This window comes from Lonchura striata, chromosome 4 (genome assembly GCF_050655825.1).
Source record: "Lonchura striata isolate lonStrDom1 chromosome 4, ASM5065582v1, whole genome shotgun sequence".
Taxonomy (NCBI): domain Eukaryota; kingdom Metazoa; phylum Chordata; class Aves; order Passeriformes; family Estrildidae; genus Lonchura; species Lonchura striata.
This window is the reverse complement of record NC_140706.1, coordinates 2,947,252-2,972,579: the sequence shown is the minus strand read 5'-3', so window position 1 is coordinate 2,972,579 and position 25,328 is coordinate 2,947,252. Positions and strand designations below refer to the sequence as shown.

Sequence of the window (25,328 nt, the reverse complement as noted above, 5' to 3'; positions counted from 1 at the left end):
TTGATTTGAGTAAAAACCCGCAGGAGGTTTTGGACGTGGCGTTTCTTCCCTGCCACTGGGAAAAGTGCTGGAATTGGTGGGTTTTTAAAGAAAAAATGACGTTTATCTCTTGCTTTTATCAACGCTAACAGAGTTGGGTGGGATTGATTATAGTAAAAATCTGCGTGAGGTTTTGGATGTGGTGTTTCCTCCCTGCCGTTGGGAAAAGTGCTGGAATTGGTGGGTTTTTAAAGAAAAAACGACGTTTTTCTCTTGCACCTGCAGGAGGTTTTGGAGGTGGTGTTTCCTCCCTGCTTACGAGGGAAGGTGGATGGAGCTCAGCCTGGGGGCTGCATCCAAATCCTCACTCCCAGCATCTGGGATCCAACACGAATTTGGTGCATTCTGAGTTTGTTCCACTCCTTCAGCCAAATGAAGGGGAAATCAGGGAAGCCCCAGAGATGCTCCAGTGGGGGATGTGCTTTTCCCCGTGCTTTTTCCAAGTGAGGGCTTGGCACGGGAGGCAAGGGGAAGGGAATTGTCTTCCCACCCACCACTGCAGCTGGACTGGAACGTGCTGGTTCACCCAAGGTGGAGCTTTTCCACCGCCCCAGCTCCCCAGCCCAGCTATGGATCCATCCCCAAAATCCCCCTGGTTCTCCCCCCTTCTCCCAGCTGTGCCACAACCGAAGAAACCACGCAGTCCTGTTTTTAAAACGGGGCCTTTCTCCATTTTATTTTGCCCAATAAAAATCCTTCACAGTCAGGTTGAGAGAGGAGAGTTGGAGATACGTATACATATAGATCTGCATGTCTATTTATATATATACATACCTCTGTACAGATATATTTATATATTCACTGTAGAAAATGGCAAAGGCAGTAGCTCTTCACATCTGGAGAACCCAATGGGAACAGACAACAGGCCAGCAGGGAATTGGGAAGTGTGGTGGAGTTTCAACAAGAACCTCTGAAACAGATACACCTTTGCTATACAAAAATCCCAGAATGGTGCATGTTACCTCTTTTTATTTATTTCTTTTTTTTTTTTTAATTTTTTTCCCTTTTTTTTTTTTTTTGGTTCAACCTTTTGTCTTTAAACACACTTATAACCAGAGGCAAAGTCAAGACAACAGTGTTTGGAAATGACCAAGTGGACAGGAGAGACACCCGACTTTATGGAGTTCTTTTTTTTTTAAATATTTTTATTTTTTTAAGTATATATATATATATTTATATATATATAATTTTAAAATTTTTTGTTTTAGAATTTTTTTAGATTTTTAAAATTTTTTAGATTATGTTTTTAGACTTTTAAAAATTTTTTTAGTTTTTTTTTAGATTTTCTTTTTAGATTTTTTTTTAGAGTTTTTTTTTAGAATTTTTTTTAGATTTTTTTTTTGTTTTGGGTTTTTTTTGGTTTTTTTTTTTTTTGCAAAGTTTTGTTTAAATGCAGTTCGGAGAACCAGCAACAGTCGACGCAGAGACAGAACAGTAACGGAGTTGAGTTCAGAACACTTCTGGTTTGAATTCACAGTCAGAGGAGAGAAAGAGAGAGAGAAAGAAAGGAAAAAGGAGGAAGAGAGAGACACCGAGGCGTCAGGAAAAACGAGAGGGAAGAAAGCACGAGGCTGGGATTGAATTTACACTCAGGGAGGTCCGGAATGGGACGAGGGGCGTCGCGCAGGAGATGCTGCAGAGGGGCACGGCCCGGCGCCAGCGCAGCTCCTGTTATTGCTGGTGAAGTGGGACGGCAGCCTCGCCCAAGCCACCCTCTTCCCCGTGGGTTTTGGGGGACACCGATGGATCTGCTGGACACCCGGCGGCTCAGCCACGTGCATCGGTTCGGGGCGAGGAAATCCCTCCCCGGTGCGGTGCCCGGAGCGGGGCAAAGGCCACCGCGGCTCCTCTGGGCTCACAGCGATTTCCAGGTCCTGGAGAGTGCAAACGAAGACACCTCGGAGGAGCCCCGGCCTCGGGCTGGGCTCTGCGGGGACACGGCTGCCTGGGAAGGGACTGCATAGACACATCAGCCGGGTGTGCAGCATTGGGTGGTGCTGGGACGCTCCTGCGCCGCTGCCGGAGCTCTGCCCGCACGTGTTCTGCTCCTTTTGGTCGCGGGAAAGGGGTGAAGGGACCTTCTCCTCCCAGCCTGGCGCTCGGCAGTGGCAGAGCCACAGCGTCCCACTGGTTGCCACCGTGAGCTCAGACTCGCCAGGGGCTCCCACGTGGAGAAGAGCTGCTGCAGGGACCCAGTGACAGCCACGGGGTGGGTCACAGCTCCTGGCTGTCCAGGCTGGTGGCCTGCTGGGTGTGGGAAGCTTTGGGCTCTCCGGATAAACAGGGTCACCAAGCTCAGACCACTGTGGTTATTTAGAGCCAGACTGGACCTTGCATCCCCTTCCAGAGGAGTCGAGGCCAGGGCTGGACCTTGCATCCCCTTCCAGAGGAGTCGAGGCCAGGGCTGGAGCTATGAAGGTATTCACGGGAATGTTGGCTTGCCTGCAGGTGTCAGAGTTGGGAAAGGTCCCTTTGAAATCTCCCTGGAAAAAACCTATTGCTTTGGGACAGAAAGCAGAGACTTTCTGCCGGAGAAAACAGATTTGTGAAAGAGCTGTGGAGACACAGCCTGGTCCAGGCTCCAGACCTGGCATGGTCCCTGTCACTGGGAGAACCAGGGAGGAGGATTTCCCTGAAAATACAGGAGCTTGGTGCTGATGGCAGCTGCTCTGCCAGCATGGAGCATCCTATTGGGAAGCCAACATCTGCAAACAGCTGGATGTGATCCCAACCCCTTGATACACTGCAGGGTCCTGCATGCCCCTAAGGACCTCACAGACCTCCTCAGACCCCTGTTTGTTCTGAGGGTGGAAGGACCAGGGAGCTCCAGAGCTGGTGGTGATGGTGTGAATCCCCGTGCAATGATCCCACAGGATTGCAGGCCATGGGAATGTCCTTCAGCAGGAAGCCAGATTGTCCTTGGAGGTAAAGCAGGGCTGATGGAGCTGCCATGGGGATGTCAGAGGGGAGAGGATCAGTGTTCTGGAAAGCTCCTGAGAGCAGGGTTGGGGTAACCCATTCTCAGTGTGGGCTGTAGCTCCAGCTTGTCCAGATGTACCTGGGAGAGCACTGGGAGAGCCACTGACTGCTCCAGAGGCATGGGGATGATCTAAAAGGAGGCAGGAGAGGCTGAAGAGCTGGAGCAGAGGAGCAGCAGGACACAGGCAACACATGAAGAGATCTTTAGCAAGGGGTCTAGGTAAACAGTAACTTATATAAAGGGGTTTCAAGGCTTAAACTGAGTGTTTGGGTTAAATTAACAATGAGTTGGGCTCTCTCCTATCCCAGGGATGGAGTGGAGAAGAGAATGGCTGGGGAGCAGAGGCACAGTTGAGAGGCATCTGCCCAAGGCCCAGACCCACCTGAACGCCCACTTTCAGGAGCACAGATCTTCCACTGGCCTCCTGCCAGGTCCAGGAGCCTTCGTGGAGCAAAGGTGGGTGGAGATGCCTTCAACACCACAAGCAGGAGAAGTGAACAACACGCTGCCTTCGCCTTGGAATTTGGTTCCTTGGTAAGGAGGGTGCTGAGGATGCCCTTGGGGTGAGCTGTGGAGAGGACACCAAGGGGGCAGCCAGCAAGACCACCAGCTCTTTCAGGATGCCCATTTTCATGGACAATTCCCTCTGAGCCAGAACAATTGACTGGACCCTGTACTGGTGTCTGCTGCCAGACCTATTGCTCTGAGATGAGAGGCATCGAGTTGCCTGAAGACAACTTTCTCCTCAAGAAGAAAGGGAATTGCAGCCATCCCAACTCCTAGGAACAGTCCCTGGTCCATATTCCCCACAGGAAATGTGTGGAGCTAATTGGTATGGCTGTGGAGGATACTTGGTGTCACCAACTGGGGACGATCACCTCACCCAAGAACTCCTTTCTGTCCTGTCTTCTTTTGCACAGGAAAGGCCCTTATGGATCTGCAAACATTCCCAGGTGGGACACGAGGAAATCAGCTCTCATTCCCCTTTTCCAGCCCACACCAGCCTCATGTCTCTGCAGGAAAGCCGGGACACAGCTCCAAGCATGCAGCCCAGCGCTCTGAGGAGATCTTTGGTCGTGTTCTCGTGAGCTCGCTGCCTTGAGCGAGCTGTAAAGTGCCACTGCAGGGGGCAGGAGGGGAGCAGGATGGTCCCTTCCATGGGCAGAGCTCAGGGGGACACTCTGGGAACCACTGTCTGCACCGAGTCTGGGTGTGACACCGGACGGGCAGAGGGGACTTCACCCTTCACCAGGGGGCCACTGCAAACCTGGCTCAGGGTGACAGCAAGCACCAAAGCAGGACAGAGTGACACCAGGCTGAGCTGATCCCAAGTGGATTGCTTTCCTGGGAGGTGCTGAAGGCAAGATTCCCAGTGCAGCCAGGCCCAGGTCGGGGTGCACACCCTGTGTGCAGTGCTCAGCCCTGCTTGCCAACAGAGAAACCACAGAGCCTTCTTCTCTCTGTTTAATCATCAGCATACAGAGCTGGGCTCTTATTTACATCCAAATACACTTCTCTCTGTACAACAGCATAAGAACAACGTTTCCATTCCTCTCTGGAGCGTGGAAACCCGGAGGTGAGTGACCACCACCAGTGACAGAAGGACTGGGGCCACCAGCTGCCAGCAGACAGTGGCAGGAGCTAAGTGGGGCTGTGTGAGGCACAACAACGTGCCCTGGTTGTGGTGTTCACCCTGGGGGTGAGAGGGGTGTGCTGGAATCAGCCCAGCTGGGTGGCTGGGACAGTAGTAGCAGCCAGCCTTGGAATGGTGGTGGAGCAAAGCAGCCCTGCTCACAGCAAAGACCTTCCCTGGCACCAGGACAGCCTGCTTACCTCACATCCCCATGGATGGAAGCCACTGGAGCTGATCAGTGTCCTCTGCTTGCCGCGTGGATGTGCCTGGAGCATGACTGGACTCTGTACATGGGGGTCGTGTGACACCAGAGCTGCTCCAGGACTGCCACCACTGGCCTGGTTCTCCCAAAAATCTTGGATCATATTGTCCAGCTTCACGTGTTGGGTATCCCAGAGCATCTCTAATGCTTGTGGACCCCATGTGTGGGCAACTGAGCTGAGACCCTCACGGCCACAGCTTGTGTTGGTGGCCAGTGGCAAGTTAGAGAGGATTTTGGGGTCAGGACTTGGAGAATGACACGAGAGCCAGGATGTCATGCTGAATTCCACTAGCTCCAAGGTGGAGGAGACAGCTGGGGGATGGTCAAGCCTAAACTCTGGGTGGAATTGCATGGGACAGAAACAATTCATCAGCCCTGCCTGAGCCTCCAAGAGACATGCTGCCATCCTCCTTGGCCATTCCCAGGATATGTCACCCAAACTCCAGCCTGGCAGCCCTTGCTGTCCTAATCCAGGGCTAAGATCCCAGAGCCTCAACGAAGCTTTTGATGAGAGATTTCATCAACATGTGAAAGTATAAAAGATCTGGAAGGAGCCAGGTGAGCTCCACCTGGGCACAAACAAGAGGCATCCAGGTGTCTCACCATCATTTTGCTCCATCTCTGCTGAGCAAAGGGCTGGCACAGGGGAGAGGACTTGATGGGGAGCAGCACATCCAGTTGTGGGGAGGAATCCTGAAGTGCAGGAATCCTTTGTGGTAGTTTGGTTCCCAAAACCATTTGTATTTTCTGTCACCATAGCAGGGATGGGGTGGTGTAGAGATATGGTCTCTGCAGGACAGTTGGGGGTGCTGCTTGGGGGATCCTGGGAGAATCCCAAGAGAGGGAAAACCAGCAGCAGAGTGTCCTAATGGGTGTCTGCAAGGCTCTGTCATCCAGAGAATGTCCACACTCGAGGTCTCTCGGATCTGGATTGAAGCTCTGGATCGATGTGATGCAGTGAGGAAGGTGGAGGGAGTGGGCCTTTCCTCCTCCAAGGTGAACAATCTTCACAGGAACAGACACCAAACACCTGCTTTGGGAGAGAGGACAACGTGGACTCGTCCGATGTGAAAAGAGAGCTGAGACAGTGCAAGACACCAGATCTCCAACCCTGACACTGTGGGGTGTTTGACTCTGCCTGGAAGGCCTGGAGTGTGACATGGAGGAAGCTCTAGGATTTGCCTGGCCAGGTGCGTGTGGATGTCTCCCTGGGCATGGCAGTTCTGCAGCTCTGTGGCACTGGCAGGCAGCTGCACTCCTTCCTTGCTGGGGTGCACGGGCTGATGCCCAAGAGTGCTGGAGCATCTTCAGGATTTGCAGTGGGACTCTTCCCCACACCCATCAGTAGTCAGACCTGACCTAATCCCCCTTTTATGGCTGGTCCAGGGAAAGGGGCTTGGCCTGAGCTTCCCTGGTGTTTTCCATGAGTTGTCTTCCTCCAGCTCCAAAGACATGGGCAGAACTGGTGGGAAAAGACAGCAACTGTCAACTGGGATCTTGAAATGCCCTGGTCTTGGCACTTTCCCATTTTCAATGGCACCAGGGATCTCTGGCAGTCACCACCAGCTCCTGGCCAGTGGCACTGTCCAATGACTTGGGCTGGTGGGACTAACTGCTGTCTCCACTCTGCTCAGTCTGGAGCTCATCACAGCAATGATTGTTCTCAATTGAAGGTCACACCTGGTCATGAGCAGGAGAGCTTTGGGGAGACAAAACATGGAAAATGTGCAGCTTCAGGGCTTTTGTTTGGAAGGTCTTCAGCCCCTCAATGCCTCCAGGTTCTTCCTTGCTATGCACATGAAATTTAATCTGGCCAAATTTGCCCTGAAGTCACCTAGACATTTCAAGACATCCCAGTGCTAATTCTAACTTTTCTCTTCTAGTTACTCCCCAGGGAAAAGAGCCAAAATCCCCACTCCTATTGATCCTTTGGCCAGCGCAAACTCCACTTTGCAGCATTTTTCTTCTCTTTATTGTGACTCGTGGTAAACAATTGTCCATGACAGGAAGAACCGAGCTCACCTTGCCCATGTTTTCAAGCGGAATGTCAGGTTTTGCTGCCTCGGTGACTGTGCACGTAGGATTTGGTTTATTATTCTGCCAGGGCATAAGCACTTGCGTGATCTTAAGCATTTCCCCCTCGTATGACTTCTTTCATGCTCAGAGTTAGTAGCTGAGTATTTTCTTGGGCCAGGCCTGCGAGTTATTCTCTCCATCCCTGGGGTGTGGGATGCCCCGTGGGATGGCTGCGGGCGCTGTTTGGGATGGCAGGACTGAAGGCTGACCGTTGCAATCCAGCTGTGACGCTGCTGTGCCCCCCCTGCGACTCCTGAGTGAGGCCCGAGTGCTGTTTTTCAGCAGACCCTGGACCAAGAGAGTGCACCAAGGTGTCACTCGTTTGGGGACAGGGTGGCACAATTGCCCACTTTTGGGGCAGATTGCTAAAGCTTCAGTTTGCATAAACATCCCGTGGGTTTGGCGGCTTCCCCAAACCTCGATTCCATTGACTTTGGGAAGTAAAAGGGCTGTTGGGAAGGGAAACTAGCTCGGATTTCCAAGCTTTTCTCTTGCTGTAGCAAGCTTGAGTATAGAGTAAGAGTAAGGGGACCAAGGCAGAGGTGGGAGGGTATTTCTGCTCCCAGGGTTGGTCACAACCTGGGAGAAGAGTGGAACTGCAGGAGGAAACCACAAGGAAGTGAAAACGCAGCATATGTTAAGCTCTGCTGAGCCTCCAGAGAGGCTCCTGCTGGGACATCATTCCTTGTTGGCTTCTCTTATCCGGACAGGCTCATCCTGCGTCTCAAGGATGTCCTAACCTCTTGCAACCAGGGCAAGAGGGGGTCGTCTGGTAGAGATATGTCTGGTTTCACTGAAATCAGTGGCCAAACTCACACTGACTTCACTAAGACCACTGTCTAGACAGGATACTTGATGCAGAACACTTGAGTTTGCTCATCATCCCAAGAGCTTTTCTCTATTAGCCAATGTGGCTAAAAATGTCCTGAAAAAAAATAAAACAACCCAAAAAGCAACAAACCTGCCACTTTGAACTGTTTTGCTGCACGTAAATGCTTGAAAAACCAAAGAAACAGAATACAACTCTCCAAACAACCAACCGAAGAAAGGTGAATTGAAGGAGAGGAGGTGGCAGCCTCTAGTGAAGTAACAGTCAGGGCAGATTACAAAAGAACCAACTGACCCTCACCAGCCGTACTAGGAAAAAACCCAGACGAGATGTCGCATTATCGATAGCAAACCAACGCACATCCACAGTTATTTCACCTACAGAGCACAGAAGTGGAGAGTAAGGGCGATGGAGCCTGGTGGAGCACGCTCACACCGCTCCGACAGAGCGCGTTATCCCTTGGAAGATCACTGGCTTGAGCAGGTAGTACATGCACAGCAAGAAAAAATTCTGTTGTGTCGCCTTGGTCCCCCCTCAGATCTCGGTGGACTCTATCCGCTCGAGCCTAGAGGGAGTCCACGTCTTCTTCTCCTCGGTGTGCGGGGGGCTGGTGGCCTTCGTGTTCATCTCGTTGACCTTGTGCTCCAGGAGCTGGTTCTTCTGGTACATCTCCACGTAGTTCAGCTGCAGCTGCTTCTGGTACTTGATGACTTTCTCCTTCTCCTCCTGCCACGTGCGCCGCTCCTCCTCGAAGTCCATCACCTGCTGCTCCCGCTGCTGCCGCTCCAGCTTCAGCTCCGTCTGGAGCCGCTCCACCTCCCTCCGCAGGGTGTTCACGCTGTCCTCGCTCTGCCGCTGCATCTTGGCCTCGTCGCTCTCGCAGGCCAGCGGGTCCCGCAGCTTCTCCCCCAGGTCCCCACCAAAAGACCCTGCAGGTCCCATGCTGGCAAGTGTCCGCTTCAGGCCGGAGACCTCCAGCTCACAGTGGTTCAGTTTTTCCCTCAGCACCTGGACCTCGCTCATCTTCCTCTGCAGCTCGCCCTCGCAGATCTCCAGGTTGACGCTCTTGGAGCTGTAGGAGTCCTTCAGGGTGAGGATCTGCTCCTCTTTCTCCCGGAGGAAGTTCTTACCTTCCTTGAGCTGCGACCGCAGCCCCACAATCTCATTGAGCTTCTGGGAGACGTCGGCTTGGGAGTCCTTCAGCTGCTGCTTGAGCAGGGAGATCTCACCTGCCTTCTGGCACACCTGTGGGGAGAGCACTCATGAGGCTGGTGGATGGCAGCAAGGAGCTCCTTGTCCTCTGCACTGTCCAAAAAACAACCCTGCTCAAGGACCCAACCTTCACCAGGACCCAGACCATGCCACACATGTAGAGGTTGTCCCCACCTCTGTGTATTCTCCTGGGACCTGATGCTGTTCCCAGCTTGAGTTGCCCAAACAGCCAAGCCCAGTGATGCAGTGCCCACCAGCAATGCTCCGCTCCTGTCTTCCTCTTACTCTCCCACCCACAAACCCGTGGGGCTCAATCCCAAACCTTCTTCTGAACAGCTGCAAATGGCACACTTAAGAGCCTAATTAGTCCCAGCTTCATTGACTTTCCGTCAGGATTAGCAGAATAAGGTCGTCTTGATTCTAGAGCTGTTTTGTCTCTGCACTCTTAATAAATTTAAAGTTTCTAGCCTGTGCATGGAAGGATTAAAATTCTTCACATGATCAAGCTGAAAAAATGGTATGTTAGCACTGGCTATACAAACAGACCTTGATAAAATGTTCTAAAAATAGGAGCAGTAGGAAAAAGTTATGTAGGACTCAACAGGAGAACTAGAAAGAGGAATTTGTTTTTCAGCCTTTTAAGAGAGATCAACTTAATACCAGAAAAAGTGTGTTACAATGGAAAACATGAGGTAAACATGACTATCAATGTCATTCTTAGCTCAGTTGCTTTTATATCTTCAATCAAAAAAAAAAAAAATCAAATATCTGAAAACCGGTTTCAAGGTTTGCCCAGATGAAAATGGTAAAAGAATTTAATTAAAATAGACTTAAGCCCATTTTTTGGCAGGAACAAGTACCTGTGCGGAATGACCTGTATTCCGTGAAACTGGATTTGAATGTCATGACTTGGAGTGACCAGACTGTGAAGTCAAATTATTAAGCAGCACAGGAGGGTGTGCACAAAAAGTTGTGCTTATTTTAGCTTAATTGAAATCAACATGCCTGGGACCCAGAAAAATGAGGTGACAAGTGGCACCTGTTACCTGGAGGTCACCAACCCATGGTGGGTTCCACTTAGGGCATGTGGAGATACTTTGGGTCACCAGATCCCACAACGGAAACCTCATTTACGGCCTGTTACAACAATGCTCTTACCTCCCACTTGGTCTCTTCGATCTTCGGGAGAAACTCAGCCTGCTCCTTCTTGAAAGCCACAAATTTCTTCTCCAGCTCCTCTCGTTGCTGGAGGAGTTGTCCCATGTCGTCCTGGAGTTTTTTTTTCTCCTGCTGGAGCTTGAAGATTTGCAGCTGCAGAGCCTGCTGAGCCCGCTGCGCCTTTTTGGAGACCTGCTGCAACTTATTGGCATAGTTCTGCCTCAGGTCCTCCATTTCCCTCTCCCAGATCTTCTGCTTCTCCTCGAACACCTGGAAGATGGCCGCCTCGCTCTTGTCCAAGTTCCTCCGCATCTGGAGCACCTCCTGCTCCTTCTCCCACAGCCGGTCCTCCAGGTCCTGGATGATGTCGTCGGTCGAGGGCGAGTGGAAAGGCATCGTTTCGTTGAGATGGTTCAGTCTGTTGAAGGACGAGGTGCTCTTGCTCGAGGACCGCCCGCTGTCTGAGGTAGATATCCCGTTGTATCCCACGATGTTCTTCTCCACGTAGGTGGTCCCGATGCGGTTGATGTGGCTTGTGGAGGCGCTCATGGGGCCCACGTGCTGGCTGTAGCCCGTGCCGTAGGTGGGCAGGCTCGTGAGCGAGTTGCGGCCCGAATCCGAGAGCCCCCCGCCTTGGTTTGTAGTCCTGTTAAGGCTGCTCTTGTCGAGTCCACCCTTGGGCGCGGACGGGCTATTGCTGTTGGCGTGGTTCAAGCTCTTTCTGTTCTCTGCCATCCCGTTGCTCTGCGGCGGGCAGAGGTTCTGCATGGAATGGAAGTTTTTAGGAACTACTGGTTTAAAGGCTGAGGGTCTAACTAAGGGCTCATTGCTCTGCAAAAAGGAAAAAGGACCACGCATCAAACACAGCAGGAGGCTCGGTAACAACACACAAAAGAGACAAAACGGCACAGGGTGGGGTTTATGCAGCTTGGGCTGGCTCCTTGTCCCACCTTGTTACGCATTTGGGGTTGCGCATGAGGGACCTGTGGTCACTCAAAGGGCAACACTTTGCCTTCCCTTCCTCCAGCCAAAAAGAAACCATCACGACCCACCCCAAACCTGCATGATTTTTCTCTAGAATACTCCTTGGGTTCTCTTAGTGCTTGTCACAAGAAGGGCTGCTCCTTGCTTACCAGACCTGACCAAAATAACTCTAATTTTTTTCTGATTATATTTCTAGCCTTGAGGTTGCATTGCCCTTTTGCTGAAAGCTGAATTGAACCCTTGGATTAGCAGCCCTTTGGCCTCAGGAGCATCACATCTCCCTCCTGCCAGCAGTGATCTGTTCCTGGGGGGACCTCATGTCCTGCTTGTCCTTGGACAGGAGCAGGTCGGAACTGTGACAGCGGTGACACCAGACAAGGAATATTCTGGAGCTGCTCTCATTTGAAATTTGCATTTTCTGTGGCATAAGCAATGCTGGGGGACAATAGACCGCAGCTGTAAGGGATTTAGAAAGGATTTTAAAGCCTTGCACATTCCTCACCCCATCAATGCACCATTAGAAACAAAATTTTCCCCAAAATGGGATTGAGTCTCCCCTACTGCAGATTGGATTTTAGGTGAAAATTAAACTGGAGGAAGCAAAGGTATTTTGAAAATGCCTTTTAGGAGGAACAGAATAAGCCCCACTGAACAGGTTGCAGGCTGGAGACCAAGTGTGAGACTGAGATGGACTGCAGGGGCTGTTGGATTAACAACCCAGGAGAAAAGGCCACCAAATGCTGCAGAAATAATACTGGACACAAATTATGGAAGTCACTGGAGCAGAGCAGCAGGCTACATAAACCACTGCTGGTCTGGGGCTCTGTTCCTCTAGGCCTGAGAGATTTCACTCCCTGAAGCCAATATGAACCATGAGGACTGGGCTGGGCTGGGAGATGATGTTTACAGGGGTAGTTCCCAAGCCTTTTCCCTCACAAGGGGCACTGGGATTGGGAACACATGCTCGTGGCTGTTTTCAAACAACAGCTTTAGGTGTCAGTGGGTGGTTGGAAACTGCCTATAAAAGGCACAAAGCACACAAAACAAGAGTGGGACTGAGATGCTGGACCTGCTGAAACAAGGGTTGACTCCAGCTCCCTCCCCATCCTTCAGGGAGGTAAGTACAACATCTCAGGGAAGTTGGAATAGCCAGTGACTTAAATGAGCTGTATGTGGAAGACTTGTGATCATGCTTTTGGGTTCCTCAAGTATTAACAACGCCCCTGAAAGTCATAAGAATGATATCATCTGTGCATAAAAACATACAAAACAAAAATGAGACCGTTGAGATTGCACCGTCGCCCAAGGCCTCCTGGTCTGTGCTTCCAGAGAAGCGCCACGGCCACCCAGCCGCTCCAGGAGGTTCTCACCTGGTCTAGCTTGCCGGAGATTGGCAAAATCTTTGGTGGGTTACCGGGCTCTCGGTACTGGGGCGGCGGCGGCAGGTTCTTCTCGTTGTTGGTGGTCACGTTTCCGCAGATGTCCATCTTCACCTTCTCGCTCTTGCGCAGGTCGCCGTTGATGTAGAGGGAGTTGGAGACTTTCTCCGACTTGTAGGTCTTCTCCTCGCCGGAGTAGCGGTGGGGGACCTCCCGCGTGGAGTAGCCGTTGCGGGGCCCCTCCGTCTGCTGCCGGCCGCTGCTCTGCGTCCGCGTGCCCACGCTCTTCATGGCGAACTCCTGGTCGTTGGCCACTCCGCTGCCCACGCTCCCCATGGTGCTCTTGGGGATGGTCTGGGAATACCGGGGGGTGAAGCCGTGGAAGTTCTCCGGGCTGGGGTAGGCCGGGTCACTGAGGACGGGCAGCGTCTCTAGCGTGGCCATGGCAGCGTAGGGGTGAGGTGGAGGCACAGCTCAGTGGCACTGGGACAAGGAGGAAAAAGGGTTGTTAAAGAAATGCCTTTTGTCTACTGATCTTTCCAGATCAAAACCATGTCCTGGTGATGGGGTTCTCCTCTTCTGTGGGAGCCCCTTGGAGGAGCAGCATTCCCCAGATCTCACCCACTGTTATCAAAAAGAGCTCCTAATCTCAATCCAAGGGTTGTGGTTCCCAGGGAAGTGAGTTGCACGGATTTTAGTAGGCACAGTTCTACAGCATCAGTGAGACACAACCATTTGCTGTGCCCAAGCTTGAATTATTTCTGTCACTTTCCCCCAGGTTTGAGTAATTTTGTGTTCCCATGGGGATGGAAGGTCTCCATCCCTGGTCCTGGTTCATACAAGTGCTCCCTCCAGCACATCCCTTAGGGATGACACCACAGGGTTTAAGCAACACAGTTTTCCATCCCTTTCTTGAGATTGCTGCTCACCTGAACTTGAGCTTTTAAAAGCATGCTTTTGTGCAGGCGGCATCCTAAATTTTCTTTTAAATCTTTATGCCCCTTCTCCATTTGATTTTTACTTAGGCTGTGCCTTGGGTTGGCCAAAACTAGGCCATGGGACATGGATAACATGCAAATCGTGTTGTCTTTCACTAGGGTTGTCCTGGGACCAATTATCCTTGGGACCAATTCTCACAACTCTAGATGCTCTTCATCAGCTTTTACACAATGGTGTAAAATCTTATTTAAGAAAATAAAAGACCCACAACAACCTTTTTTTTTTTGTTGCCTCGTTGAATAATGGAGAATGTGAACCCGTACCAGCCAAGGATATCATTACCTGAAGGAAGGGAGAAGGTGCATTGCAAATTTTGAGTGATTGAACCAAACCTGGAGGAGCAAGGTCAGTGGCTTGTGGACAGCTGTGGCCACTCGGCTGACCATTGTCCACCCACCCTACTGAGTTCATTGACTTGGTCCCCATGGGACAGAATGTTTTGTCTCAGGCACCCTCAGCCCCAGGTTTTCCAGGACAAATCATCCTGACAGTGTGGAGACTAAAGCAGGACTTAAGGGCAGCAGAAGGTGCAGGTTTCCTTGTGGATGGGATAAAAATAGTGGTGCCCTTTGGAGAAAGGTTCAGGGATGGCAGAGGTTAGCTGGAAGGGGAGATGGAGAAAATCACAATTTCAGTGGGGTTTTCCCTCTCCTTGGGGTAGGGATGATCATTCAGCCCTCCCTGAGTAAAGCAGAACTGGGTTTATTTCCCTGGAGAGCAAGCCGAGGTCTGGAGCTCAGCTCCCACGTGGTGTCCCACAGGGCCTTGCTATTTGCACTAATAATGGAATGGAAAAAGAATTAAAAAGGTTAAAGCAGGGTCTGTGCTGCTCAACTTTGCTTTTATTAAACTGCATTTCTGGAGGCTTCTCCTCCCCCTTTCCCAGCACCCTGCCCTGACCAAAGTACAGCCTGAGTGGCAGATGTGGAACTGCTGTGCCAGAGGGAGAGGGCACAGAGCTGCTGAGATGGGATTTAAGGTCCCTTCCAACCCAACCCAACCCAACCCAACCCAACCCAACCCAACCCACTCTGGGATTTTAAGATCAATGAGCATTACGTGAGTGCTTTGTGGCCCCTGCTGAGGACACCCTGCAGTTTGCACCTCTGTCCCCAGCAGATGATCTCATGTCATTCCCTGATGAAAGTCTAAAGACCAGGCAGTAAAGGAGGATCACATGAGCATGTGGGAGGATCCACCACAGCCAAAACATGAGTGTTTATTGCTCCTGAGTGACGAAACCTCTGCCAGCAGCAAGAAGAGGCAGGGTCTGGTCACGTATGAGGCATGTGACATTTGGACACGTGCTCCGAGCAGCACTCAAAGGCTCGTGACCCCGTCAATCCCTAAAGACACTTCCCAAAAAACATCCCCACTGACTGTTCATGAGTGCACAATGCCCAGGGGTTAATCCAGGTGCTTGCTGAGCACCTGGAGACTTGGCTGGGCTGTGGAGTGGTGAGGAAGGATGGAGAACGCCCACCTGAAGCCGCACTCAACCATCGGTGCCTTTGGATTTTATGAGTCAGGGGAAGACTTTTTGTCCTCCTAATTTAGGAATAACCTGCTTTTCAGTGACTTTGGGAATCTTTATAGGCTGTGTCTTCTTTTTATGGGACACCAGGCACCACGGGAGGGATGTGCTGGAAGGTCTCAGCTCCAGACAAGGAAGTGGCATTGTCTCCTTGAAGTGCTCCCCAGCCAGCCTGGGAGAAATCCAGGTTACTTTTCCCTCACTGGGTAAATTTCACAGTGACATTTGCACGTTTACATTGACTCTCTTAGGGCAGGATGAGGTCACTGGAAAGTTTGATCCTTCCAAAAGGGAAAAAAAAAAAAAAAAAAAAAAGGCCAACACAACAACAAGAATTTTCTTTTAACTGGGAATCATCCAAGAAAATATTCTGAAAAAAAACCCCTTGTTCTTAGCTTATGTTTACTGCAAACCTGGGATCTGATAAACAGAGCATACAGACAAGTGTTACAAATACGTTACTAAGGAGATTCCAGAAGTGCCAAGAGATCCCTGACAGTACAGCTTTGTTTGCCAAAAAGGGCCATTTTTTCCCAGGAACAACAACCCTTGGGTTCGTATCTTCTGGCCAGCTCCAGTTCTCAGTCAGGTTTTACATTGGTTGTTCCTTGGCCGAGCTGTGAAATCACATTTTGAGCACGGGAATAACGTTGCCACGCTCTGGCACAGAGTAGGAGAGTCTTTTTTTCACCCTCCAGGTTTGAGGGAATGTGTGACTAAAAACTTCCTCAGGACATTTCTTCTTCTTAAATCTCATCAACTCTGGGGCAAGAGGACAAGAGGGAATGGCTTCAGACTGATAGGGCAGGGTTAGACGGAATATTGGGAACAAATTCTTGAATGAGGGTGGTGAGGCCCTGGCACAGAGTGCCCAGAGAAGCTGTGGCTGCTCCTGGATCCCTGCAAGTGTTCAAGACCAGATTGGACGGGGCCTGGAGCAACCTGGGCTAGTGGAAGATGTCCCTGCCCATGGCAGGGGGGTGGAACTGGATGAGTTTTAAGGCCCCTTCCAAACCAAACTATTCCATGATTCCATGATAACTGCCTCCCTCCCGTGGCAGCATGAACTGAAAGTTCATGTTTGAACTTCTCACAAACTGTTGGTGATTCCCAAGGGTGCTGAGCCTGGCCACGAGCACAGGGAGGCTGAGGGAAGCCAAGTGTTTTGCTTTTACCAGCATTTCACTCCCAAGTCCATCCTTTAGGAGGAAAGAAGAGTCACCCTCGAGCATGGCTGGGTGACCTTCTGTGACCAGGGACACTGGGAATCCACACACTCCACATTGCACCACCTCCCCATCCCATCCACCCACAGTGGCCTCTTGGCCTTTCCTGCACCAGCCTCACCTCGGGGGCAGCAATATTTTGATGCCTGGTGCAGAAAATCTGGGGTGAAATGTCCTTTTCCCCAGCTAAGCCAGGCAAACTCTGCATGTCCACCCCTTACCAAGGTTTCCCAACCAAGGTGCCTGCAGCTCCAGGACATTCCTGGATGTTACTGTAAGTACAGTAATTTGTAAAATAACAACTGCATCTTTCCACTTGCTCCACCCAAACCACCAGTGAATGCCTTCCGGTTAGAAAGAAGAAAAATTGCTGTGAGATAAGCAGCTGAATGGTTAACTAAGACTAAATTATGGAGGCCTGGCTCGGTTTCTGCCTGAGGAGGTTAATTGTTAACGCTCTCCTAACAAAGGCCTTGGGGAGAGAGACACACCTGGGCACCGTGCCAGGGGAGAAGGGAATCAGTCATCGGTCTGGGCACGGAGAGCTCCAGCAAAGAGCCCCAGAGCAAGGCAGGGCTTGGCACACGTGCCCATCCCAGGCTTGTGGTTCTGGCAGCACGGGCAACAAAGGCACCTGAAGGTCAAAAATTCCCCCTCTTGCCAAGTGTGGTAACAGGTGTGCCCCTGACCTTCATTAGCCAGGTTTGTTTGTGGCTTTAAGGAGCCAGCAATTGCTGACACCATAAACCCTGCTCTGTTCTGTTGTTTGTTTTAGGGGCAGGGCTTACACCTGCCCCGTGTTTACAGCTCGGGTTGGCTCTGCCGGTTTGTTGGCAGTGCTGCCAAGGGGTTGGTTTGGTTGGAGGAGAAAAAGGCAGCATGTCCTGGGGTGATGGAACAGGTTAGAAAGGGTGGGAAAAGAATGGCTGTGATAATTTCAGCTTCATCCAGGAGGAGATGTGGAGTGGGAAGGACAGGAATGGGTCAGCAGTGAAGACACAGACCCTGTAGGGAGCAAAGCCACCTGTGTCCAGTGAGGCATGAACAAACCCTGGGAAAAAAACACCGCTGAAACCCAAGACTTGAACTTGTAGAATCATAGAATCACAGAATTATCCAGGTTAGAAAACCCCTCTAAGACCATGGGGTCTAACTGCTCCCTCAACACTACCAAGGTCACCACTAAACCACGTCCCCAAGCGCCACATCCATATGGCTTTTAAATCCCTCCAGGGATGGGAATTCCACCACTGACCTGGGAAGCTGTGCCAGGGCTGGACACCCTTTCCATGAAGAAATTTTTCATGATTTTGCCCTAATATCCAGTCTAAACCTCTCCTTTTTCCTCTTGTCCTCTTAGTTTCAGGTGCAGGTTTCAGTCACATCCCTCTTCCTCTCCCTCACCTTTTTTTGTACACCATGTCCTCCAAAAAGGCCACTCAGTTACTGCTCTGCCTCCTGTGTGTCACAGGCCATCACTTGTCACCTCCTTATGGCCCTGCTGGTCCCAAACCTGGCTGAGAGCTCCTCCACTGGGATTGTTGAAGAGGCAGGGACACCACAGCTCCCCTCCCACCTGGCTCCAGTGCCCCAGCACCTCCTGCTCTCCTGCACCCTTCTCAAGTTGCTCAGAGTGAAGAGGGGAACAGAATGAGTTTTTCTTGTCTCTCACAGGCATTTTTCCCAGCCCTCAAGTGACTCTTGTGGCTCTTTTCTGCACCTCCTCCTAGTCCTTTCCCCCCATCCTGGCTTGGTGGCTGCCAGGTTTTCCTCTGCCACTGGAATACGGCACAAACACACTTGAACCTGTCTGCAAAAACATGCAGCTCTCCAGCTTTTCAACCACAAGCTTTTTCCACAACCAGAAGCCAAATGAAGTCAGAAGAACAACTCCTGCTCCTTCCCTAGGTCACAGACCTCTCTTTCCCCATTTATCCCTGCACTGCAGATTTTTTTCTAAAAAGAAAACTCAGGAAGGCAGGTTGGAGGGTCAAGTAGTGGCAGATTCTTGCAGCCACCCTCAGACACCTCTTGGGCTGTGGGGCTGCACATTTTCCATCCTTCTGTGCAAAGGACTTATGATTGGATTGACTTTTGGACACAATCCTGAGTAACGTGCCCTAGCTGGAGCAGGGAGGTTGGACTTGGATGGTAGTCCTGCCTAGGAACATCCAATTTGGGAATGTGGGGACCACCCTGTCCCTCTGTGACCCCCCCCACTTTCCAGCTACCCCTGTCCCAGCACCTGAGAGCACAGGGACCTGCAGCATCCTCTGATAACTGGGCCCTGCTCAAAGCCCTCCCAGTACAAACCCATTTCTGATACAGGAGGATCCCACTTTGCTTTTCCCTCCTGAAGAGAGGGGGTGGCAGATTTAGGGGCAGGCAGGTCCCGGTTTTGGGGGCTGCACTTCCTCGGGCTGCTGTGGGAAATAAAAGTGAGCTGGCTTAGAAACATTTCCTTTTCCTTTCCGCCTGCTAATGAGATAATTACAGCCTTTTGTATTCTGGGAAACTACTTTCTCATTATGGGGGCCGCATCAGCTATTTACATAATAAGCCTGAAACAAAAGAGATGAGATGAAAAGACCCAGTCGGCTCTTCCTTGTGGAGCTGCCAAGGGACAGCCCGGCAGGACGATGGATTCCTGCATCCCCAAAGCTCCTCTGGTCTGGAGTGGGTGGCAGCACCTGACTCAGGATGTCCCCAGCATGGGATGCTCCTCACTCTCAGCTGTGAGGGTCCCCAGGGTGCTCAGAAGCAGCCCTTTCCTAAAGCACTCACTGCAACTCCTGATGGCAAAGGATTTGGGAGGGTGGCCACGGATCCAGACCCACATCAAGGAGAGCCATGTCAGCATCTGTGGGGCTCACAGTGGCACCTGGTGACAGGTCCCACCACCGGCCATGTTTGGTACCAAACTGGCCTGTCCCTTGTCCCATCTGCCGTGTCCCAGTTTCCTCCAGCTGTAGTCAAGGGACATTCTGGGCACCAACCTGTTCCATCCCATATCCCATATCCCATATCCCATATCCAATATCCCATATCCCACATCCCATATCCCACATCCCACATCCCATATCCCACATCCCACATCCCATATCCCATATCCCATATCCCATATCCCATATCCCATATCCCATATCCCACATCCCACATCCCACATCCCACATCCCACATCCCACATCCCATATCACATATCCCACATCCCATATCCCATATCCCATATCTCATATCCCATATCCATTATCCCATATCCCATATTATCCCATATTATCCCATATTATCCCATATTATCCCATATCTGTTGTGGACATATCCTGTATCCCATATCCCATATCCCTGTTCCTTGTTCCACTTTCTGGCCAAAGGACATAATGGGTACCAGACTATCCCATCCCATATTCCATATTCCATATTCCATATTCCATATTCCATATTCCATATTCCATATTCCATATTCCATATTTATTCCATATTCCATATTCCATATTCCTGTTCAATTTTCTGACCAAAAGACAGGATGGGTACCAGACTGTCCCATCCCATATTCCATATCCCACATCCCACATCCCACATCCCATATCCCTGTTCCTTGTTTCACTGTCTGACCAGAAGACAGGATGGGTACCAGACTATCCCATCCCATATTCCATATTCCATATTCCATATTCCATATTCCATATTCCATATTCCATATTCCATATCCCTGTTCCTTGTTCCACTTTCTGGCCAAAGGACATGATGTGTACCAGACTATCCCAGCCCATTTCTGTGTTCACCCCAGCTGGGCAAGGGATGCATTGGTTACAAACCTGTCCCATTTCCCATTTCCCATTTCCCATTTCCCATTTCCCATTTCCCATTTCCCCATGCCCCAGCTGGCCAGCGTGTACCAACCTGTGCCACCCCATGTCCCAATTCCCTGCCCCCAGGGCTGGCTAGGGGGACACTGGCTGCCAAACTGTCCCATCCCACACGCCAGTGCCCTGTCCCCCAGCTGGCCAAGGAACTCTCTGTGTACCAACCTGTCCCTGCCAGCCTCGCCACCTCTCTTCCCCAATAAAGGCCCCATTGTTCCCTGACAAAGCCTGAACAGTGCAGCCTGCTCCACCTTCCCTGGCCAGTCCTCCCACTCTGCTCTCAGTTTTCCTCCCTCAGCTGGTCGCTGTGTTTAGGGGACACAGTCTGCTGCCACCCTGTCCCCACCCCCAGGACGTGGCAGGAGGGGGAATCGTGGCAAAGCACAGCCACAATCTGCACTGTGGAGCACACGGCCTTGGCTCTGTGCCCTCCTGCTTGTCCCTCCTTCCCTCTCAGCTCCCTGAGGGTGTTCCTGGAATGGACACCCAGCCTCAGCTTCCTGGAAACCCTTTACTGACAGTAAAAGAATCAGTAAATCAATCTGGTCATGGCTGCTGCTCATCCTGAACGAGCTGCTCCACCTGTCTCAAGCCCACCTCCTCCATCCTAGCTCCTTGTCTCTGGGTCTTTTATCCCAGCTTTAATCCACAGGATTTTCTGGATCTGAAAAAGCAGGCAGAGTGGAATTAAAAGCCAAGAACCTGGCAGGCCACCCCAGTCTTGAGCTGTTTCAGTAAGAGAAGAAATCAAAATTATTCTGAAGGCTGCAGCGAGGTGGGCAAAGCCCCAGAGAAACCTCGGCAGGTGACGTGGAGGTGTGACAAGGTACATTTGTACAGTCCCAGGGAAGCTTTTTTGTCTCATCCTGGGAGGTTTTCAAGCCCTGAATGGACCAGGCAAGGTTCACCAGCAGCAGGATGGCTTGGAGAGCTCCTGGGATCCTTTCCACCCGGAATTATCCAGCCATGGAGTTTTTTGCAAGCCACACTGGATATCCACCAGCATTGCCTGGCCAAAGTCCTCATCCTCAGGGGGATTTTCCCCCCTTTTTCCTCATCTGCTCTCAGAGCCCTGGGTTTGGATCCAGGCTGGCACCCTCCAGGATGCACCTGAGGGCAGACAGGAAGGATTTTCCATGACCTGCCTTATCTGTCCCCATCATCCCAAGGGACAGCAGGACAGGATGGCTTCAAGCTCAGCCCAAACTGCCATCCCAGATCCTGTGTGTCCACCTGGAAGTGTTCAAACATGGTCTCCTCTGTGACCCTTGTGACTGCCCCCAGAAAATACTCAGGGCCAGCTGTGTCATTGTCCCCTGTGAGGGACATTGTCCCCTGGTGGCACAGGGAAAACTCCCTGGATGCCCTCAGCACAGGGCAGTTTGATGGAGCAGCCTCAGCATCCCTGAGGGTCTGGGATGCCCCATACCATGGGCTGGACTGCCTGGGGTCAGCCCAGCCCTGCGTGCCTCAGTTTCCCCTTGTTAAGGTGCTGCCAGTGGGATCCAGGTTGAGATTTCCCCACCATGAGCAATCCATTTCCATGCACCCCATCTCTGCTCTGACCCCCTGGTGCAAACGCAGCCCAGCAGGTACATCCCATCCCTAAAAAGCAACTGGGAAGGGTCCCACCAGCTCAGCCCATGCACTAATACACTGAAAATCCCTTGGAAAGGTGGCTGGAGATGAGGTGACGCCAGCTGAGCCTGAGGGACTGCCCAGCACATGGGATATGTGGAAGCTCCTGGTCAGCACTGAAAGTGTCCCTGCACAGAGCTACACCCCTTGCCTGCCATCCTCACACACCCCACACCCCAAATCTCGGCCATCCCACTGTGAACCCCTGCTCCAGCCCAGCTCCGTGGCCCCAAATGCCAGGGGCACCCCTCTCTTTGTCACCAGACCCCCCTGCGGACGGGATGTCGCAGGGGAGGGACCCAATCCTGCCCTTTGGGGTGAGCCATCACCCCCAGAGCGGTCCCAAGGAGCCGTCCCCACCAGCCCTACCTGGCTCTGCCATCCCCAAACTTCTCCCAAAGCCGCAGGAAGGACAAGGAGGGGACCGGCCACCGGCTGCCACCATCAACCCGGCCGTGATTTATCATTAACTCGCTCCGAGGAATTTTTTTTTGGGCGCGGAGCCAGACAGAGAAGTGCTCGCTCCTCCCTTGGAGCAAACCCCCGTGGTGGGTGCCTTGTCCCCACCGCCGGAATTAGCGCTGCCAAACCGGAGCGATCCCCTAAAATCCGCTGGGGTGCAAGGTCTCGGTGCTGGGGAGGGTCCCAGCTGCATCCAGGGGGGGTTTAGAGAGGGGAAAATCGCAGTTTTGCCCACCCAGCTCCGCTCACCCCATCTCTGATCCCCACGGAGTGTCCCACCCCCCCCCACCCAAAAAAAAAAAAAAAAATTAAATCACCTGCAAAACGTCCCAGCAGCTCAGCCCTGCACTAATCCACCGCAAACTCTTCCCGGTCCCAAACAAAGACACCCAGCGAGAGGGGGAAGGAAAGGGGGAAAAAATAAAAACATCCCACAAAAACCTGACACCCACCGGGATTTACCTGGGCAGCCCAGGGGTGCATCCCGCAGCTCCCCATCCTCCGCCGACCGCCAAATTCATCCTTTCCCTGCGTGGTATCCCGGGAAAAAAAATCCAAAATAATACCTGAGGAGAGCAACCTGCTGCTGGGCTGGGGCCAAGGGCTGCCCTTCGCTCGGTGGGATTGGCCACGGAGCCCGCAGGAGCTTAACCCTTTGTGCCCAAAGTGGATTTGGGGACGGGATGGCTCCGGCTTCCTCAAAGGGGAATTTGGGGCTGGGGGTTTGTTTTGGTATTAATGGGAATTTTGGAGTCAGACGCTGGGTTTTCCTGAAATACGGATTGGGAGTTTTCCTTTTTACTGTTTGCAGATGGGGATTTTTGGGGTCTGATGGCTTGTTTCTGCACAAATAGGGATTTGTGGGTTTGGAAGGTTTTGGGTTTGCTCAAGTAGGGATCTGTGGGTTGGGAAGGTTTTGGTGTTTGTTCAAATAGGGATCTATGAATTTGGAAGGTTTTGGGGTTTGCTGAAATATCTGTGGGTTTGGAAGGTTTTGGTGTTTGTTCAAATAGGGATCTATGAATTTGGAAGGTTTTGGGGTTTGCTGAAATAAGGAATCTGTGGATTTGGAAGGTTTTGGGGTTTGTTCAAATAGGAGTTGTGGATTTGGAAGGTTTTGGGGTTGGCTCAAATAGGAATTTGTGGCTTTGGAAGGTTTTGGGGTTTGCTCAAGTAGGGAGTTGTAGGTTTAGAAGATTTTGGTGTTTGTTCAAATAGGGATCTATGAATTTGGAAGGTTTTGGGGTTTGTTCAAATAGGGATCTGTGGGTCTGGAAGATTTTGGGGTTTGCTGAAATAGGGAATCTGTGGATTTGGAAGGTTTTGGGGTTTGCTGAAATTGGGATTTGGGGTTCAGAGGCTTGTTTTATCTCAATCAGGGAATTTGGGGTCAGACCGTGTGTTTTTCTTCAAATGGAAATTTTAGGGTCTGACACTTTGATTTTGCACAGAGAAAGGTTTGAGGTTCTAACAGCTTGTTTTGCTTAATTGGTATTTTGGGATCTGACTGTTGGGTTCTTTTGTTTTAATAGGTATTTTTTTCTCAAATAGGGAATTTCAGATTCTCAGAACTTGTTTTCTCTTAAATGAGGAATTTGAGATTCAATTTTCTCAAACAGGGATTTTAGGTTCAGACAGCTGGGGTTTGGGTTATCTTACAAATAGGGAATTTTGGGGTCTGATGGCTTGGTTTTTATCAAATCAAGATTTTGGGATCAGGTAACTTATTTTGGCTAAAGGGGGATTTTGGGGTCTGGCAGCTGGTTTTCCTCAAATAGGGATTTGGGATCTGACTGCCTGTTTATTTTTGTTTGCTTGTTTGTTTTTAAAAAGGGGATTTTAGGGTCTGGGGGGCTTGTTTTGGTGCAAAATAGAGATTTGGGGCTCTAACAGCTGGGCTGTTTTCAAATGGAATTTTGGGGTGGGCATTTTTTTTCAAGTGGGGATTGCTCAAAACAGCTCGTTTTCACTCAAATACTAAATTTGGGATCTTTCTGTCAGGGGACTCTCCTCATCTTTCCCATCCTTCTGGGGATGGCTGTGCAGAGCTCTGAAGGAAGGGCAGAGAATTGGACAGATGGGCTGGATGGGATGGTGCATCCATGGAATGGTTTGGTTTGGTTTGGAAGGGACCTTAAACCTCATCTCATTCCAAGCCCTGCCGTGGGCAGGGACACCTTCCACTATCCCAGCTTGCCCCAAGCTCCATCCACCTGGCCAAAAGCTGGGTGTGGATGCTGCCCTCTTTCCTTTCCATCATTCAGAGCAGAGCCCTGGTGGCACAGGATGGCTCAGAGCTCCTTTTCCCACTTTCCCAGCTGCAGGAGAACAATCAGGCTTCCCATCGAGGGCCGTCCTGCCTCAGCATTTACTCTGGATTATTTGCAGTCATGGAGGGAGGGAAATAAAGCCACACAATGCTAGCACTTATTTAAACACATTTGCTCCAGTGAATTTTCTGCTGGCAGGATGTCTGGGGGATCAAAGGAGTCAGCGGTCGGGGCCTCGCAAACGGAGCCGGTGTTGGTGGGCAAACAAAAACCAGCAATAATGCCAAAATAATCAAATATGGGTTATTTCAAATAACCCATATAAAATATGGGTTATAATCAAATATGGGTGCATTTAAACAGGGCAAAACACACCGCTGGGGTGCACAGGGAAGGTATAAATTATACCAAAATGCATTCCTGTGGAGACCCAAGCTCGCAGTTTTGCCTTTAAGCTCCAGAAGCAGAGAATTCTGACAAGTAGGTTTTGGGGATGTGTGTGCACCTTGGAAGCAGCCACACAGACACAGAGTCCTTTCCATCCCTGGCACTGCTCTGGCAAGGAGCAGAGCTGGCTGAAGAGCTCTGCTGGGACGTGGAGCCTTCCCAGCAGTGGGATTTGGGGAAGCTGCCCAAGCACAGGAGCCAGCAGGGAGCTGCAGCAGTTCCAGATCTCACAGGACACAGGCAGTTTCCTGACACTGCAGCTGCAGGAGCTGTGCTCCCGTTGGTAGCTGAGTTATGTCTTAGTGCTCGCCATGGATGAATAAATCATGTTAGGAAA

The 25,328-nt window shown here is 51.1% G+C and overlaps 1 protein-coding gene across 5 annotated transcripts in view; it reads right to left on the bottom strand.

The window, feature by feature from the left end:
• Window positions 1–685: 685 nt before the first annotated feature.
• LZTS3 (leucine zipper tumor suppressor family member 3) overlaps window positions 686–25,328 on the bottom strand; it is a 51,158-nt gene continuing 26,515 nt past the window's right edge. The window contains exons 1-4 of one of the 5 annotated variants that reach the window (XM_085577475.1): window positions 22,737–22,891; window positions 12,544–13,035; window positions 10,190–10,951; window positions 686–9,064 (exon numbers count right to left, since the gene is read on the bottom strand). In XM_085577475.1, coding sequence (XP_085433601.1) covers window positions 8,354–9,064; window positions 10,190–10,951; window positions 12,544–12,996 — 1,926 coding nt within the window. In that variant the 5' untranslated portion in view covers window positions 12,997–13,035; window positions 22,737–22,891 and the 3' untranslated portion in view covers window positions 686–8,353. Of the gene's footprint in view, window positions 9,065–10,189; window positions 11,021–12,543; window positions 13,036–22,181; window positions 22,549–22,726; window positions 22,892–25,328 lie in introns of those variants that run through there. The other 4 variants (XM_021526822.4, XM_021526820.3, XM_021526823.3 and 1 more) reach the window with 4 other exon arrangements.